Source organism: Octopus sinensis, linkage group LG4 (assembly GCF_006345805.1).
Source record: "Octopus sinensis linkage group LG4, ASM634580v1, whole genome shotgun sequence".
Classification (NCBI taxonomy): Eukaryota; Metazoa; Mollusca; class Cephalopoda; order Octopoda; family Octopodidae; genus Octopus; species Octopus sinensis.
The window spans coordinates 8546137-8564538 of record NC_043000.1 but is presented as its reverse complement, the minus strand read 5'-3'; the positions used below and the strand labels follow the sequence as shown (position 1 = coordinate 8564538).

The window sequence follows — 18402 nt, the reverse complement described above, 5'->3', positions numbered from 1 at the left end:
CGCTTTTCTCTCTTTCTTTTTTCAAAAAGAATAAATTCATGTTCTTAATACGCAATTCCTTTTTGCTTTTTTTATTTCTTTGTTTTTTTCTACTTTTCCTCTTATTTCTTATTTGCTTGCCGTTGTATTTTTTAATATATCAATTTTAATATCTCTTACTGTCCAATATGATTTGAAGATATATTATACATTTAGTTGCATTTGCAAGAAGTTCCAATGCACAATAAATACCTGTTGATAAACTATTTTTATTATATTTCCTCGTTTTTTAAAATTCTTTTTTCATTTGGTCTGTCTCAAAAAAGATTCTGAAGCCTTGGTTCTCTGAGATTTGTGTGATTAAGACAACGGCTGCAGGAAAGACGTGTAGAGAAGGGGTATATAATTTCAGCGGGATGGTAATGTCGAAAAGAAGAACTGGGTAAGAGGAAAAGAGATGAATAAATTTGGACTTCCTGGGTGGAGACGGTACGAAAGCAGCCAGTTGCAAGAAACAGAAAGCACCGGAGAAAAAGTTCTTTATATCTGTAATTTTCTTTTATTAGGCTTCATCAGTCCAAATTGTTGGGACATTGCCCAATCTTTGCAGGCCTTCCCAAACTAGCGAGCTTGATAACGCTAATGTTCAGTTTGAACGTCTAGACGTTCGTGTCTACATCCAGTTGGTGCTGGTAGGAAGGGAATTACAAAGGGTTGTGTCTCTGCTGATTAATGTTTGAAGAAGTGGTTTAATGCCCGATGTGGTAAGCAGTACAGATAGTGAGAGAAAGGAAGTTGCTGTATACGGTTAGCTGGTTAAGTGCATCAGTGATCGTATTTAATGAAGGAATTCAGAAACTAAACAACGGGTACCGGAGCCCGAGTTGTCGTGAGAGTATTGGTGAGGGAGCTTTTACCAATCGGCCGATCTGATATTTAGAATGCAATCCAATATGTTTCAATATGTGAAGAAAATATCATCGTACAAGTGTGAGCAGTATGAGTGACAGTTTAATATTGGTTTTTCTTGAGTTCTCATGGGGTCAGCAACTCGTAAGAGTTGAAGTACATTCTTTCCTTAAAGAATATGTCTAATGCTTGGGATGCTATTTTGATGACGCTATACTTGAGTGACTGTCATCTGAGATCACCAGACGTTGCAGCAAATTGAAGTATTTTAATTGTACACTTTTTATCTGTAGGGTTTATATGATGTAAGATTGTTTCCTGTGTGAGTGGCTGTGTTTAAGAAGCTTGTTTGCGAACCATGGTTCCAGGTTCAGTCTCACTGCGTGGTACCTTGGGCAAGTGTCTTCTACTATAACCTCGGGCCGACCAAAGCATTGTGAGTGGATTTGATAGACGGAAACTGAAAGAAGCCCGTCGTATATATGTGTGTGTTTGTGTGTCCCTGTTTGTCCCCACCCAACATCGCTTGACAACCGATGCTGGTGTGTTTACGTCCCCGTAACTTAGCGGTTCGGCAAAAAACAGACCGATAGGATAAGTACTAGGCTTACAAAGAATAAGTCCTGGGGTCGATTTGCTGGACTAAAGGCGGTGCTCCAGCATGGCCACAGTCACATGACTGAAACAAGTAAAAGAGTGAAAGATGTATAACTATCATAGTGTAATGCTTTTGAAAAACAACGCCTTCAAAGTCTATTCACAAAGGTAATGCAACTTGTATGAGGTGTTTAGATCGCGTATGGAAGTCACCTGTGTGTGGAAGTTAAAGAAATGTGGTCACCATGTGCAGAGGAGTTCATGTTGTTAAAAGTGATGGGAACGCGTAATCGTTTGTAATAGAGATTATAGGCATTCAGGTTAGCTAGGAAGTTGTCTACGTGTTGTCTACTTTGCCAATATTAAGTAAAATATTGCTTTGCTAAGCTCTTTATGCATATGATGGTAAAATAAGAGGAGTGGGGAAGGAAAGTTTGAAATAAGTTTGTGTGTGTATGTGTGTGTGTGTGTGTGTGTGTGTGTGTGTACGGTTTTATGCAGTATGAAGTTCAGATATAGCATGTACGGTGACTTCACTAGCGGGAGTGTAAATTTCAGGGCCATCTTATTTCAGGAGTGGTTATTAGAAGAATTCTGCAAAGTTGTTACAGACCTTTTTAGTAAGAGACATTTCTGCAGTTCAGGTGGAGAGATAGTTTACAAACTGCTTAGTGTCTACAGTTGAGGAGTAAAGAGGCATACTTAGGGGGGTGTGGTAAGTTGCTTAGTTACTAGGGCGGTCTCCATATAACTGGCGGAGCTTTGTTCCGCTAGCTAACAGGAAATTTTGGAAAACGCATTGGGGATGGCTGTTCAGTTGTGTGCTGTTTTGCCTACATTAGGAAGTAGTCAGTCGAACAGATGGGCACAAAAATAATGATGGTTGTGTGGGGGCGAGGCAGAGCTTGGGGACGAGAAAAAATATATAAAAAAAGAAGAGGTAAGAAAAAGAACAGTTACTTTTTTACTTGTTTCGGTCTTCGATGCGGCCACACATACATAATAAATATATATATATATATATAATATATATATATATATATATAATATATATATATATAATTCAACAATTGAGGGTAAAATTAATTAATTATTAATCAATTCACCAAGTGTTCAGTATGTAAAGGGACCATTAAGGCGATTCTTCGCCTTAAATGGTCCCTTTACATACTGAACACTTGGTGAAATGATTAATAATTAATTAATTTTACCCTAATTGTTGAAATATAATTCATCTCTCTCTATTTAATGTCGGATTTTACCGAAAAAAACATAGTGTTTATGATTTTAAACCCGCTGTTGAAAGGGGAGAGCAGAAATTCTTCGCTTGCATATTTGGGTGTGCTGGCACTGTTAGTTTCGAGCAGATCTTCAAAAGCGATAAGAAGCCGAAAGGGTATGCTCCCACTTTCAGTGTTTTCAAATCCAAACAAGGAGTTCTGAGCTGATGATAGAAATGTCGAGTTGACTAATCTTGAAACGTACGTTCTCAATAACCTTGCATTTGATTTTTAATGTCTTTACCCCCATACTTTCTGAGTTGAATTGAGCAAACCATATATGAGAGAGATTTTCTTTAAGTATTAGAATAGTTTTTAAAAAGTTTTTTTAGCTACTTTTTCTAATGAGTTCAGTATGTGGCAAGTAATTTATTTACTAAGCCCTTTATATAATATATATATATATATATATATAGATCATTAAATGGTGGGGTTGTGTTGACCGCACGTGGAGAAAAGATAAGTAAGGAAAAAATTTTTTTAATGCAGAATGCTCAAATGAAAGAAAATTTTAATAAAAAATGAGAAATTGATAAAATAATAAATATATATTTATTCAACCGGTGGAAATAAATATATATATATATTTTATCAATTCTCATTTTATAAAATTTTCTTTCATTTGAGCATTCTGCATTTTTAAAAAAATTTTTTTACTATATATATATATATATATATATAAACATTATTGGTGTGAAAGTTTGAATAGTCAGAGAACTTTATTCTCGGTCACAAAGAACATCTATACACCCTCACCAACATGATTGACACGATGCCTGACCGTTGAATTCTTCAGCCACGTTCTCAACATACACTGATAAACAGTTTCGCCATGGGCTTTAGGAGCACAGTTCGATTGTTTTTGCTCCGCCTGTTCTGTTTTGTTTTTCCAACGGATTCCTTTTTTCTTCCTGAAGAGAAAGACACAATGGTCCATTATTCAATCGGATTTTGGTAATTTGTGCCTTTCGAAACACGTGTAGAATGAAATAAAACGATTTCGTTCAATCTGCGTTCAGCTCCATTTCTTCAATCACCAATAATGTTTTAATTTCAATTATCGCACCAACGCACGGTTGCAACGCCAGATGGTTGTACTCCAACCGTGCTGTTACTGTTGTGATTTTGCTACTAAGGTATCGGTTAAAATTTGATTAATTACTACAAGATTATTCATCTTTCTATTTCACATTATATATATATATATATATATATATATATATAACTTAGAATAACTTAGAAAGGTTTTGGCCCGTATTGCCCAGGCCATGTCTAACTTAATATAGCACCACCTGGTGAAGTCTTTCAGTCAGGATTTGGGCACCAAGGCCCATTCGAGCAGAGAGTTATTGTTTGCGGAGACATATCGGGTGTGGGTGGTTGTCCTATACGTTTAAATTATTTGTGTGCAAGATTTTTTACGTGAAGTCGTGTGTGTTGAAACAGATATTGTTATATTCGGAATGGTCATTTTGCTGTTTATGTTATATATATATATATATATATATATATATATATATTATATATATATATATATATATTATAATTATATAGATATATATATATATATATATATATATATATATATATATATAATCTATATATATGTATATATATATATATATGTATATATATAACATATATATATATATATATAATATATATATATATATATATATATATAAAATAAATATATATATATACATATATATATATATATATATATATATACATATAATATATATATATATATATATTATATATATATAAACATAATATATATATATATATATATATATAAACATATATACGACGGGCTTCTTTCAGTTTCCGTCTACCAAATCCACTCACAAGGCTTTGGTCGGCCCGAGGCTATAGTAGAAGACACTTGCGCAAGGTGCCACGCAGTGGGACTGAACCCAGAGCCATGTGGTTCGTAAGCAAGCTACTTACCACACAGCCACTCCTACGCCTACTTACCACACAGCCACTCCTACGCCTATTTGGAATAGTGGTATAACAGTCTCTCTGTCAGAAATGAAGGACTTGAGGCAGTCGAGTAACTATTGATGGATAGGTGGAGACAGAAAATAAAGTCAACAAAATGGGTGACAGAGATGTTTAGCCAGAGAAAGTGGATGATTTCATTGTTGACACACCAGGCGTGGCATATACATTTACCCGTTATTCAAACATAAATTGAAACATTCTTATTTGCAAAGCTAGTTGCAAATGTTGTGTAACTCTTCTTAACATTCTATTGTTTTATTGTTTATTTGTTTATCCTTAATTAAATATGGCGGCTCATACAAACCGCGAACAAATTGTCACTTTGAAAATGGCTGGTATAAAGAATTGTGACGTGATAAAGCAGTTGAACGTTTGCAGAAAAACTGTTTTTAATGTACGAAAAATATTTCAAGAGGGGCAAATACCTTCACCAAATTCGATTCCAGGAAGAAACCGTTCTGTTCGTATCAGAAGGATAATTGAAACCGTCAATAAGAGGATGAAGGGAAATTCAAAAAAGAGCATGAAGAAAATGGCAAAAGAGCTACTTATTTCGGATAGGGGTTACAGAGGAAAGTGAAAGTGGATTTAGGGCAAAAACCATACAAGCTTCGACGACGATAGCTCCTCTCAAGTGCCTCCAAGTAAAAACAACTTGACAAGGGGTAAAAAGCTTGAAAGTGACACAGCGTACTGCAGACAAATTCTTCGTTTGGTCGGACGAGGTTTTCACCATGGCGGTTGTAAATCAACCACTAAAAAGATTGGATTCACGCCACTTCACTAGAAAACATTCATGTCAGAACACAATTCAAGCAGCAAAAACCAACTGGTGTCTTAGTTTGGGCTCCCTTTGCGTCTATGGTTCGAAATCGCCCTTGGTGTTCTTTGAAGAAGTTGTGAAAGTGAAGAGCAGAGTTTACCAGCAAATGTGTTGTCCTGGTTGTCAGGCACATTTGGAAGTCGCTATGAATTCACTAAAGCCGGAGATCCCTCAAACTAGTTAAAACAGAACTAGTTCAAGAGACATTTCCGGAGACTTTTTGACAAGTTCATTTGGCCTCCATCAAGCCTTGATAGTAATTCTATGGATTTGTGATATGGTTCATATTAGAGAGAGATGTTTCACGCATCTCATAGGCGTGTCAGACCTGAAAGAGGCTCTTAAGGTGTCGGGGTCCAATTTAAGCGAGTCGTGAAAGAGTCGTGAACTTCAGTTGAAAAAATATTAAGGGCTGTGCAGAAAGCAAAGGGTGGCCATTTTGAATTGTAAGGCGTAGCTGTGTATGGTAAGAAGCTTGCTTCCCAACCACATGGTCCCGGATTCAGCCCCACTACGTACCACTTGGGCAGGTGTCTTCTACAATAGCCTTGAGTGGATTTGGTAGAAGGAAACTGAAAGAAACTCCTCACATAAATATGTGTGTGTGTGAATGTATTTATGTGTGTCTGTGTTTGTCCCCCCGTCATTGCTTGAAAACCGATGCTGGTACGTTTATGTCCCCATAGTTTAGCGGTTCGGCAAAAAGAGACCGATAGAATAAGTACTAAGCTTACAAAGAATAAGTTCTGGGGTCAATTTGATCAACTAAAACCCTTTAAGGGGATGCTCCAGCATGGCCGCAGTCAAATGACTGAGACAAGTAAAAGAATAAAAGCATAAAAGACTAAACATAACGATTTGCCTATAAACTTTCATGAAACTCTTATTTTATGATAAGATGAATAATAGCAAATGTGTATGTCGCACCCAATACAATAAACAGGGATCAATGAGAGGCTGAGTGAGCTCTACATACACAAAGACAAAACCTTTGGCGGTAAAGTTGGAATGTAGTGTAATCTGCACGGAGAAGAATACGACGAGACTGTCAGAAGATGTGGACGCCTCTGATGAGAAGCGAGTAGGGTTCGAAAATCGACTAAGATTGTTCATCAATTTTAACGGTGGTGCACCAGCATGGCCGCAGCTCTGAGCTGAAACTAGAGAGAATATATATATATATATATATATTATATACTATAATATATATATATTATAACCGATGAAGGGATGTAATAAATATCCTGCAAACAGCTGTAAGACCTATCTACTTGTTTTTTATCTCATTACGAAAAAAATTTTTTATATACACACGCTGATATAGACCTACGTTGAATCCCTATTCGCATATCACCAAACCTGGAACTTAACTTCTTCAGCATTACCTGACATTTCTGGGTCCAATGACACCATTACATCTCATAACCTCTATATATATATATACAAGTATATATATATATTATAAATATAATATATATATATATATATATATATATATATATATATATTATATATATCTATATATATATATATATATATATTATATACATATATATATATATCCCCCGGTTCCATCAGAGAGAAGAGACGTGCACTGATCGCCAGGGAGCTTTCGATAGCAACGGTATCCAATTAAGTTTACGACCAGATACAACATGGGCTGGAATCGGCAGTAGGCTGCCTTATAAGCGGGTGCATATTGCTATATCCTCATCATGCTTAGCTCGTGACTAGTAACCCAACCAACACAGAATTTCGAAAGACTTACTGGCAGCCACTGATTTCCCCCTGGATTACACACACGTGGAACGACATGGTAGTTAGCAGTAACTCATAGGTTATTGTTTCCTCTTCCCCTTCCTGTCTTCCTACCACCAAACGATAAAACTAATAAACATATTTATGTTTATTAGCTTTATCTGTCAGGGATATAATTAAGTTCTTTTGAAACGGTTCGCTTCTTCTACGTTACTGCCATTATTTCAAACAAACAAAAAAATAACAACGTTTTGCTGATATTTCATTTTTATACTAAATGTCAAATTTGTGTTTACATATACACATTTAGTAAGTGTACATGTGTGTGTCTGTGTCTGTGCGTGTGTGTGTGTGTGTGTGTGTGTTGTTTGTGTTTTGTGTTCGTATTTGTATGCGTGTACGTGCATGTCAATATGTGTATTTACGTGTTTGTGTGTGTATGTGCATGTATATGTATGTTTGTGTATGTGTGTACGTATGTTTGCGCATGTGTGTATGCATGCGTGTGAGCTTGCGTTGAAACGTGTGTGCGTTTGTGTGCGTGCTATAACATTCCGGCGTTGTTGACTTTCCATTTGATAAATCAAACCAAAAAGCAGTCTTATATTAAGACTTAATTAGTTTACCATCATTTGTTGATTCCTGCTAGTCATTCAGTTCATATTACATATGGCATTCCTCGTGTATCGCATATGGTATTCGAGGGTGGTTTGTTTAGTATTGAATTATTAGAAATCATTTATAATTAATCAAATATTGGTCTCCTTTTGACCAGACACGAAGACTGTATTTCAGGGAAGGTGACGCACAAAGTTTTCTTGTGACGCAAATGAATTGGATTCCATTGAAAATCAAAAATATGTCGAGAATTCGACTCAAATTCATTAATCTAAAGAACTCACTAATAGCTTATTTCTTTTGCCAAAGTATGTAAATAGTTTTCAAAAGCTAAGAAATTTAGTTGTTTAGATTAGCTTAACAGAAATCCAATACAACAATTCGGTACTATTTAAGAAGAGTGGTCCCGGTGCGCGCACTCGCGTACTCGCGCATCCGAGCTAGCTAGTCGTGACTAGTCGATCCTTACTTTGTGTTTTTGTGTTTGATTTACTTTGCTAGGTAGTCGTTGTAGGATCGACTAGTCACGACTAGCTAGCGCGAGTACGCGAGTGCGCGCACCGGGACCACTCTTCTTAAATAGTACCCAACAATTCTAGATGAAATCACAAAATGATTTGAGCTCGAAGTGATTTTGGATATGAAAATATCTGGGAATTATTGCTTAGCTATGAGAACTCTGTCTCCGATTGCTTTGTTTTTTTTTACCTTATTATATATTTGTTAGTTTGTTTTTTGTTTTTTTGTTTTGTCTATTTGCCCGTGCATTTTGCATTTCATTTGAAATATTGTTCCGCATTTAAAACGCTAAGTTGGAACCCTAAAGCCCTCGATTTAATCATTCTTGCATATACTATTAGTACTTATTTCACCGATTCTATTATAATATACAATCAAATTTAAATACTGTCTGTTGATCTACGCTTTTGTGGGTAAAATATCCCAATGAATTTAAAGGAGAACAATCTGCAAAAACTTTTCCCGCGGTAAAATTGAAGTTATTTGAAAGCCAACGAAAATTCGTCAACTTTTAGAATACTGCTGATGCTTCAGCCGAGAATTTTGCTCTGTGTGAGAAAGAGAGGTAGGATGTGGAGGGCCACGCGTGTGTTATATATGTGTGTGTGTGTTCTGGTCGTTAGAGTAGTTTTCTAACGGCTCCCTACCGACTCAGCTTTCAGTCCTTTTTAAGTAGCATTAACACTTTTTATAGAAACAAAAGAATGCTAGCTAGATTTAGTCATGAACGGCATTAGGTGTAAAAAAATATTCCTGTCTGGAAATGAGTTTGCTACAAGATATGAATATTTCAACTGCAGTGTGAAGCATCGGCGTCTGGAATTTTGTGCTAGTACAACCATTTGAGATTGTTGTAAATTCCGTGTAAAAGATTTATTGAAAAACAGAGCTGTTAGCAATAATACTGAATAAATACATACTGATTAGGTTTTAGTAGAGATATAAAAACAATTATTTTTGAAGTGGGGTCGATATAATCAAGTGAAATCATTTCTATTTTATTACTGGCTTTTATTTTTATCGATCCGCCAAGATAAAAAAAAAAGTAAATTCAATCTCTGCAATATTTGAAGGCATAAGTTTAAAGGACGGAATCAATTCAATTCTGCAAGTCATTTATAATTGATAAATATTCGCACTTTTCTCTTAACGAATTTCATAATAATATCCATTTTGTTTCACTAATTTCTTTTTATAATTTTTATTTCTAGAATGCGTTGGAAAAGAAACCGACATCTTGTTTGTATTGGATTCTTCTTCAAGTATCTGGCCAAAGGATTATGAGCGGCTTCTGAAATTTATACAGGAATTCGTTGATTCTTTTGAAGTGGGTATGAATAAAATGCGCATGGGTGTTATAACATACAGTAAAAAGGCCCATTTGGAATTTCCTATTGGGCAATATGTTACCAAAGAAAAACTGCAAAAAGCTATTAGTAAAATTCGTTACCGAAGTGGTTGGACAAATACAGCAGCAGCTCTAAAACTTGTTAAAGAGCAATTCCAGTCATTAGTCAAAAGCAACGCCACTTTGGTCACAATAGTTATCACAGATGGTAATTCCCGTTCCCACAGAAAGACAAAAGCAGAAGCGGCAAATCTCCATCGACTTGGTATAAAAGTCTATGCTATCGGAATCGGTAAAAAATATCATATAAAGGAATTAAAAGTTATTGCAAGTGACCCAGATAATGGTGTCTATAGATTTTTCAATTATAAATCTTTGGAATCTATTGGGAAAAACTTCTTCATAAAGTCTTGCAGAGGTAATATAATATATTTTTTTGTTTGAATATCTATTGTCTCTTATCTTTCACTTGTTTCAGTTAATAGACTGCTGCCATTGAAAGGCGCTGCATTGAAGGGTTTAGTCGAACAAACCAACCCCAATACTCATATTTATGTGGGGTTTTTTAAAGCCCGGGACTTATTCTATCGGTCTCTTACGGGCACGTAAACAGGGCAACACTAGTTGTCAAGCGGTGATGCGAGACAAACACACACACACACACATACACGCACGCACACACACACACACACACACACTCACACACACACACACACACACACACACACTCACACACATATATTTATAAACACGACGGGCTTCTATCAGCTTCCGTCTACCAAATCCATTCACAAGGCTTTGATCGACTCGGGGCTATAGTAGAAGGCACTTGCCCAAGGTATCATATGACTGAACCTGGAACCATGTGGTTGAGGAGCGGTAAAAAGATACCTCCTCAACCACATGGTCCCAGGTTCAGTCATATGATACCTTGAGCAAGTGTCTTCTACTATAGCCCCGAGTCGATCAAAGCCTTGAACGGATTTGGTAGACGTCTACCAAATCCACTCACAAGGTGACACGCAGTGGGACTGAACCAAGAACCATATGGTTGGTAAGCAAGCTACTTATCACACAGCCACTCCTACGCCTGAATATTTCATTTTACCATTTAAATTCCTGATGGAGAATAGATCTATCGGATTACAAATTTAGTAGTTTCTAGGTGTATTAAACTGATATGAAACAGAAGAAAATTGCCCTTGGTTTATTAGTTTTGAGCAGTAAAGCTAGATTGCCAAATAAACAATTTTTGGGGCCACATTCTTATAATTTAAAGTGAAGGCACATGGCCTAGTGGTTAGAGCAGCGGACTCGCGGTCGAGGGATCGCGGGTTCGAATCTCAGACCGGGCGATGTGTGTGTTTATGAGCGAAACACCTAAGTTTCACGCGGCTCCGGCAGAAGGTAATGGCGAACTTCTGCTGACTCTTTCGCCACAACTTTCTCTCACATTCTTATAATTTAAAATATTAAACCTCAATAATTCAAACAAAACATGAGTCAATGAACTAAATGAGAAATTAGCATTTTCTTATAGCTGCAATTGCTTTTTTTTTCCTTGGTGGTGATAGTGGTGATGATGATGTTATTTTGTCACTACCTGGGGAAACTTTCATTGCAGCACCACCCGGTATGCATTGCCGAACACACAAAAGTCTTAAAAGACTCGATCGAGCCAGAAAGCATCCTGAACTCCAGGACGGAGATATTCGGGCCATGCTTGCATTTTAGAGAAGCCAATAGCCAAGGCCGAAGGTAGACAATCGTTCACCTTCGTGGTTCTTCGGTGACCACAATGTAGCGGCGCGGCCGAGGCTCGGTGACCAATGGCAAAGGGAGATAATCACCTAGTGTTTTCTTTTATAGAGAGGAATTTCCCCCCTCCACATTTTGAGGAGGTCTTAAGCCAGCAGTGTTTGGGGTCTTATGAGCGAGAAACCCAAGTAACCCCATAAACTTACCCCCTTTATAATGTGTGTGTGTGTGTGTGTGTGTGTGTGTGTGTGTGCGTGCGTGTGTGTGTATGTGTTTGTGTGTATGTGTGTGGGTGTATGTGTTTGTGTGTGTGTGTGCGTGCGTGCGTGTGTGTGAATGTGTTTGTGTGTATGTGTGTGTATGTGTTTGTGTGTATGTGTGTGTGTGTGTGTGTGTGTGTGTACATCCCGGGCCGGGCGACACGTTGTGCTCTTGAGCAAAACACTTCATTTCACGTTACTTCAGTCGACTCAGCTGGCAAAAATGAGTAACGCTGCAACAGACCGGCGTCCCGTCCAGAAGGGGAATATATACGCCACTGAGCCAGGAAACCGGCCCTCATGAACCGGGCAAGGCTCGAGAAGGAAACATTTATTTTTTATTTTACTTACATACATATATATATATATATATGTATATATATATATATATCACACACACACACACACACACATATATATTATATATATATATATATATATATATATATATATATAATATATATATATATATATATATATATATATATATATATACAAATTAGTAAATAAATGGCACAACTAAGTACCGATATTTACTGGAAATAGCGAACGTAAAATACGACGCTAATGTGTAGCTTCACCGCGTATGTATTAGCAAAAATGCGTGTGTGCAACAAAATAGAGAAAAAAAACCGTCTTACCTCCAGGGAGAACATCTGAAAGATGAAACACCCGGAAAATGGATAATGTGGTACCTGCAGGTTTCAGGTTTTGCAAGATATGTCTCTCACCCATATTTGCTTTACCTTCTTCAGCCAAACATATACCAAGACGAAATCTACGATGTTACCACATTAATACTAACACACTCGACTGAAATACGGAACGCTAACAGTACGAGAAACGGTGAAGAAGTTTCAAAATATCAGTAATGCAATACAAAGTATTGCCTTCCAGTAAAAAGTAGCCCGTGAGGGAAAAATACACAAATTAGTAAATAAATGGCACAACTAAGTACCGATATTTACTGGAAATAGCGAACGTAAAATACGACGCTAATGTGTAGCTTCACCGCGTATGTATTAGCAAAAATGCGTGTGTGCAACAAAATAGAGAAAAAAAACCGTCTTACCTCCAGGGAGAACATCTGAAAGATGAAACACCCGGAAAATGGATATATGACACCCCAGCCTTGTTTAGGTCTTGTTGTTTCACCACTTAGATTCACAATACCTGAACGATCGGATATGCATTTATATTAGTAAAACTTCGAGCATTGCGGATCCGGGTCACACACTATGCTTTAACTACGCTCTAACTGAAGTGTCCAGCTTCTACGGCTGCATCAGAGTAATCCACTGCCCCATTCAACTCGATGTCATTGTCTAATACGGATGAGAAGCAACTGCCGTCGCATCCAGATACTTTACTTCAAAGCGCACATCTCGATTCTCCTCACCTTTTTATAAATTTGACCATGCAAAATGTCTTCAATGACGTTAGACGACACCATGACCAAGAAATCTGCCAGAAAAGGAGCCCTTCAGCATTCTTATTGGTGCATATAATCTCTTTAGGACTTGTAACATGCTTTTTTTTTCTTACAGCATTCACCCGGGGTGGGTTGAGCTGGCTTCATTCATCTTCAATGCTGCATCTCTCACAAACGCCGACCAGGCCTGGCGATTTGTAACATGTTCATCGTTTCTGATAACATAGTAACATTAGCTGGCAGAGTCCAGCAAGACACCTCACTCGAAATGCTTCTTTTTGTGCCATGACAACACTGGCTGGGTTGTCCATCTCAGACAATCTTTGGAAAGTTTATTCTTGACCAAACGCTGCCTAGAATCAAAAGGATTTCCTCCAGATCAGAAGTGATAAATATGAAATTCAAGGAAAGTCAATTTGACGACGCCTGACACAGCGTTTGATCTGTTCTAATTTAAATGCAACCCTACTCTACTCTACAGACAATGCGTACGTTCTTGGCTTGCTGATTCTTTCGAATAATACCGGGAAAGCGAGCAAGAAATCTGGCAAGGATGACCGACTAGTTGTGCTTGATTCTTATTCAACCCTAATTCTGTTGAACAGCGACATCGCCCTTCTGAAATTCTTCGGTTCGCTGCATAGCACGCTGTCAACCCAACAGGAAAATAATCTACTCCTATCCTGTGTTAAGCTTTGACGGCGTTGGTTTTTCTTTCATTAGATATCATTTTCCGGGCACACATAAATATATAAATACCACAAACATACTTATATGTATGTATAACGTCAACTTGCATCTAGATAACATCAGCTTTTTCTTTCTCTAAGACACTATGTTGCAATTAATGAAGATATGTTGACGAAATTAATTTGTCAATCAATCTAGCTGTCCATAATTCTTTTGAATATACATATTGATAGTTTTTTTACTGAATGTATGTATGTGTGTAGTTTTTTTTACTGAATGTATGTATGTATGTATGTATGTACACACATATAAATACATACATATATAATATACATACCTAATATATATATATATAATATATATATATATATATATAAAAAACAACTTAGATATGTTTCGACCAGAGATTGGTCCAGGCCATGTCTAACTTAATAGCACCACCTGATAGGATTATTCGAATCCTGTTTAAGTCAAGTTTTGTTCAAGTAGTGAGTTCTTGTTGGGTGAGTTGTATCCAGTTTTGTTCAAGTAGTGAGTTCTTGTTGGGTGAGTTGTATCCAATTATGGGTGGCTTATCTGGTATTCTTTGAAGGAATCTATCCAGACTCTGTTTGAAGTTGATGGGATCCTTTTCCTCTTTGATCTCCCTCGGGACAATGTTAAATAGGGCAGGGCCTGTTGAGGAAAAGAAATTATGTTGCAGTGTACATGTATGTTGTGATCTTGAATTTGGCAGGGGACGTATAGCCCGTGGTCCAAGTCTCGGATGAACCTTGAAGCTAATGTTTAGGTCGTTTGGGCAAAGTTAGCGGTATATTTTCCACATCGTACAAATGATGTACCGCTCACGGCGACGCTGGAGGGAGTAAAGTTTCAAGGCTTTAAGGCGATCCCAATAATCGAGAGCAGCCATGCCTTCAATTTGTTTAGTGAGAGCCCTCTGGAGTGACTCAATTCTGGAGATGTTTTGTCTTGTGTGAGGAGACCACAGTGGGCAGCAGTATTCAAGGTGTGGCCGTACAAAGGATGAAAAAAGTGGTATGATGACACCTTGTTCTCTGGACCGGAAAGTTCTTAAGATCCAGGAACTCATCCTACGAGCTGTATCGACCTTCTTGTTGATGTGTGCACTCCAACTGAGATCGTCATCAACAATTACACCCAGGTCTCTGATATTGTTAGAGGCTCTGAGCGGTTCCCCTGAAGGAAGAGAGTATGGTTGTTTTAGTGAGGAATTTCTTCCAAAATGCATCAGCTCAAATTTTCCCTCATTCAGTTGCATTTTGTTTCTGTCTGCCCATTGACTCACAGCATATAGGTCAGACTGGAGTTGAGTTCGGTCTGCTTCTTCATTGACGATTTGCTGGAGCTTAGTGTCATCAGCGAATATTTTCACTTTGCAGTGATGTACGACACTGGAAAGGTCGTTTACATAAATTATGAAGAGTAGCGGACCCAAAACAGTCCCCTGGGGAACACCGCTGGTGACTTTTGCTGGGTTTGAGTGGACTCCATCAACTACAACATGTCGTGTTCTATTCGCTAGGAAATACTGAATCCAGTGTAGAACTTTTCCACAGATTCCAACATTTGCCAATTTTGAGAGTATATAATATATATATATATATATATATATATATATAATATATATATATATATATATATATATATATATATATATATATATCACAATCAAGGAACGGCCATAATAGGCCATTCACCCACTAGAAATAACAGCCAAAAGCTTCAACCGCAAAATAACATCAATTCCGTAAACCAGGAGAAAATTAAAAAAACATTTACCCTGTTTTTTTAATTTTATTAATTTTTAAAATTTTCTCCTGGTTTACGGAATTGATGTTATTTTGCGGTTGAAGCTTTTGGCTGTTATTTCTAGTGGGTGAATGGCCTATTATGGCCGTTCCTTGATTGTGATGTTGAACTTAAAAATGGTCTATGACTATTTAATTTTTTCCCACTAGGCCGCTGGTGGCAAAAAAATTCTACAAAATTTTTTTTTGCCACCCTATATTGATTAATTATGAATATATATATATATATATATATATATATATAATATATATATATATATATATATATTATATATATATATATATATATATATATATATATATATATATATATATATATATATATATATATACATATACACACACACATACATATATATGTAGATAGATATAGATATAGATACATATATACTTACATGCATGCACATATATATCTATCTATGCACCTATATGTAAATGTGCACACACCACACACACACACATATGCATATATACGTGCATATATGTTTGCTTATTAGTATTTAAGTTGTAAATTATAAACATAGGATTAAATAAACAGTGAATTCTTTTAATTTGAGTCACAAACTGTTAATGATATATATATATGAAATGCAACGTGTATAAGACTATAAGCATGTGTATGTATGTATGTATGTATGTATGTATGTATGTATGTATGTATGTATGTCATTATTCAGTTTCCCATACATGGAAATAAACTTAAGTAGTGTAATAGAAAAAATTACTAAATATATTTTTAAATGTACAGAAATATAATTTTTTAAAACTTGACGCAACCAATAGCGTAGCTTGGAGTAGGAGCGAGAGGCGATCTGCTCCAGGCGACGCTTTTATAGAGGCAGCACTTTTCGGCCTGTTGTATAACCAGTACATGGAGTGGAAGTGTTAGGCGGCAAACTCAAGCACAGCCTGGGGCGGCACACACGCTAGATGCGCCAACGTATTTAAACCTAGTATGTCACTAGTGTGAAATCGCATGGGCCAGTGGTTAGGGTATTGCAATCACGGTCGCAAGGTTGTGGTTTCGATGCCCCAGACCAGTGTGCATCGTGTTCTTGAGCAAAACAGTTCAGCTTGCTTTATATTATTGAGTTTCTTTCAGCTTTAGCATCAAACTCAGCTATAAATGGGTAACTTTGCGACAAGAGGAATGCTCGTCTGCCCGCCCATCCAACGTGAGAGCATAATTTAAAAGCTACAGCAATGCGTGGAAGTACGTTGTGACCAACATCTGATAGTGTGGGCGATACAGTGACGTCACAAGTAAAAAAGATTATGAGCCCCCAAATTATGAAAACCCTTGTCGATTCTTTTTGGCTTGATTCCAACTTACACAAGAACTAACGATTTTCCAGCTGTGACCATGCTGTCTTTTTTACTTCCTCTAGTTTGATGCTAAGTTAGGGCAGCGGACTCGTGGTCGGAGGGTCGTGGTTTCGATTCCCAGAGCGGGCGTTGTGTGTGTTTATTGAGCGAAAACACCTAAAAGCTCCACGAGACTCCGGCAGGGGGGGGGGCGACCCCTGTTGCACTCTTTCACCCAAACTTTCTCTCACTCTCTCTTCTTGTTTTTTGAGTAACGTTGCGATGGACTGGCGTCCCGTCCAGCTGGGGGAGAACACATTCGCCACAGAAGCCGGGAAACCGGACCCATGAGCCTGTCTAGGCTTGAAAAGGGCGCATAAAAAAAAATAAAGTTTGATGCTAAAGATTAAAGAAACTGAATAATATACAGCAAAACCTTTTGTCTTGCGCTCAGCTGCCCTTTGTTTAACCTCAGATCTGATGTGATTGATGAAATCTATAGTTAAAAATTTCCCAGCCATAACCAGCTCGCTTTTTCCCTGGTTTGATTCTAAAATTCAAAAAGAGTTGATAAAAAAATACTCTAAAGTGAGTGTAGTCCGGTGCCCAATTAGCCTTCGTTTATTTTGAAATATATTAATCATTCAATCTGGGATTCAAAAATCGTGAACGATTTCCAAGCCATGACCATCCAGTCATTTTATGATTTGATTTTAAAACTCGGATGGCGTGAACCAAAACATATACTGGAAAAACTTTATCACCCTCAGTTTATCTTGGAAAATATTAAACACAGACACGGCCGTATGGCTGAGTAGATTGCTTTGCAGCTGTGTGGTTTCGACTTCAATCCGAATTTGTTAGAGCTTTAAATTATTTAGAGCAAGAAAACGGTAAATCTTCGATGTTAAGAAGAAAGCAAGTTTAAATTCGTTACATTTTAAATCAGTAATTCAGTCTATAAAATTTCATTTGGAAATTAACGAAGGAAGCTCTCGAAGATGCGAAGATGCCTGATTCTTTGTTAAGACTTGGATGCAGAAAAAGGAGGAAAACCAAGATTTAATGACAGGGGTCTATAAACTTAATAATACAAGCTTTCAGCAAATTTTACCCTATTCAGGATCTATACATTATGTACCTTTCTTCATAAAATCGTACAAAGACAATTTATTTCTCTTTATTTTAATATAACTGTCAGCCATTTTAACATGTGATCATCTTTTAATTTCTTAATAAGGAATAACTTCATCAAGTTATATATTTTTATATGTATTTAGTAGT

General features: G+C 37.0%; 1 protein-coding gene across 3 annotated transcripts in view; it reads left to right on the top strand.

Annotated features, from left to right (window-relative positions):
* The window catches only part of LOC115210223 (collagen alpha-1(XXVIII) chain-like), a 61944-nt gene that overhangs the window by 33080 nt on the left and 10462 nt on the right, over positions 1 to 18402 (top strand). For all 3 annotated transcript variants that reach the window (XM_036501740.1, XM_036501739.1, XM_029778695.2), the window contains exon 3: positions 9705 to 10259. In XM_036501740.1, coding sequence (XP_036357633.1) covers positions 9705 to 10259 — 555 coding nt within the window. The remainder of the gene's footprint in view (positions 1 to 9704; positions 10260 to 18402) is intronic.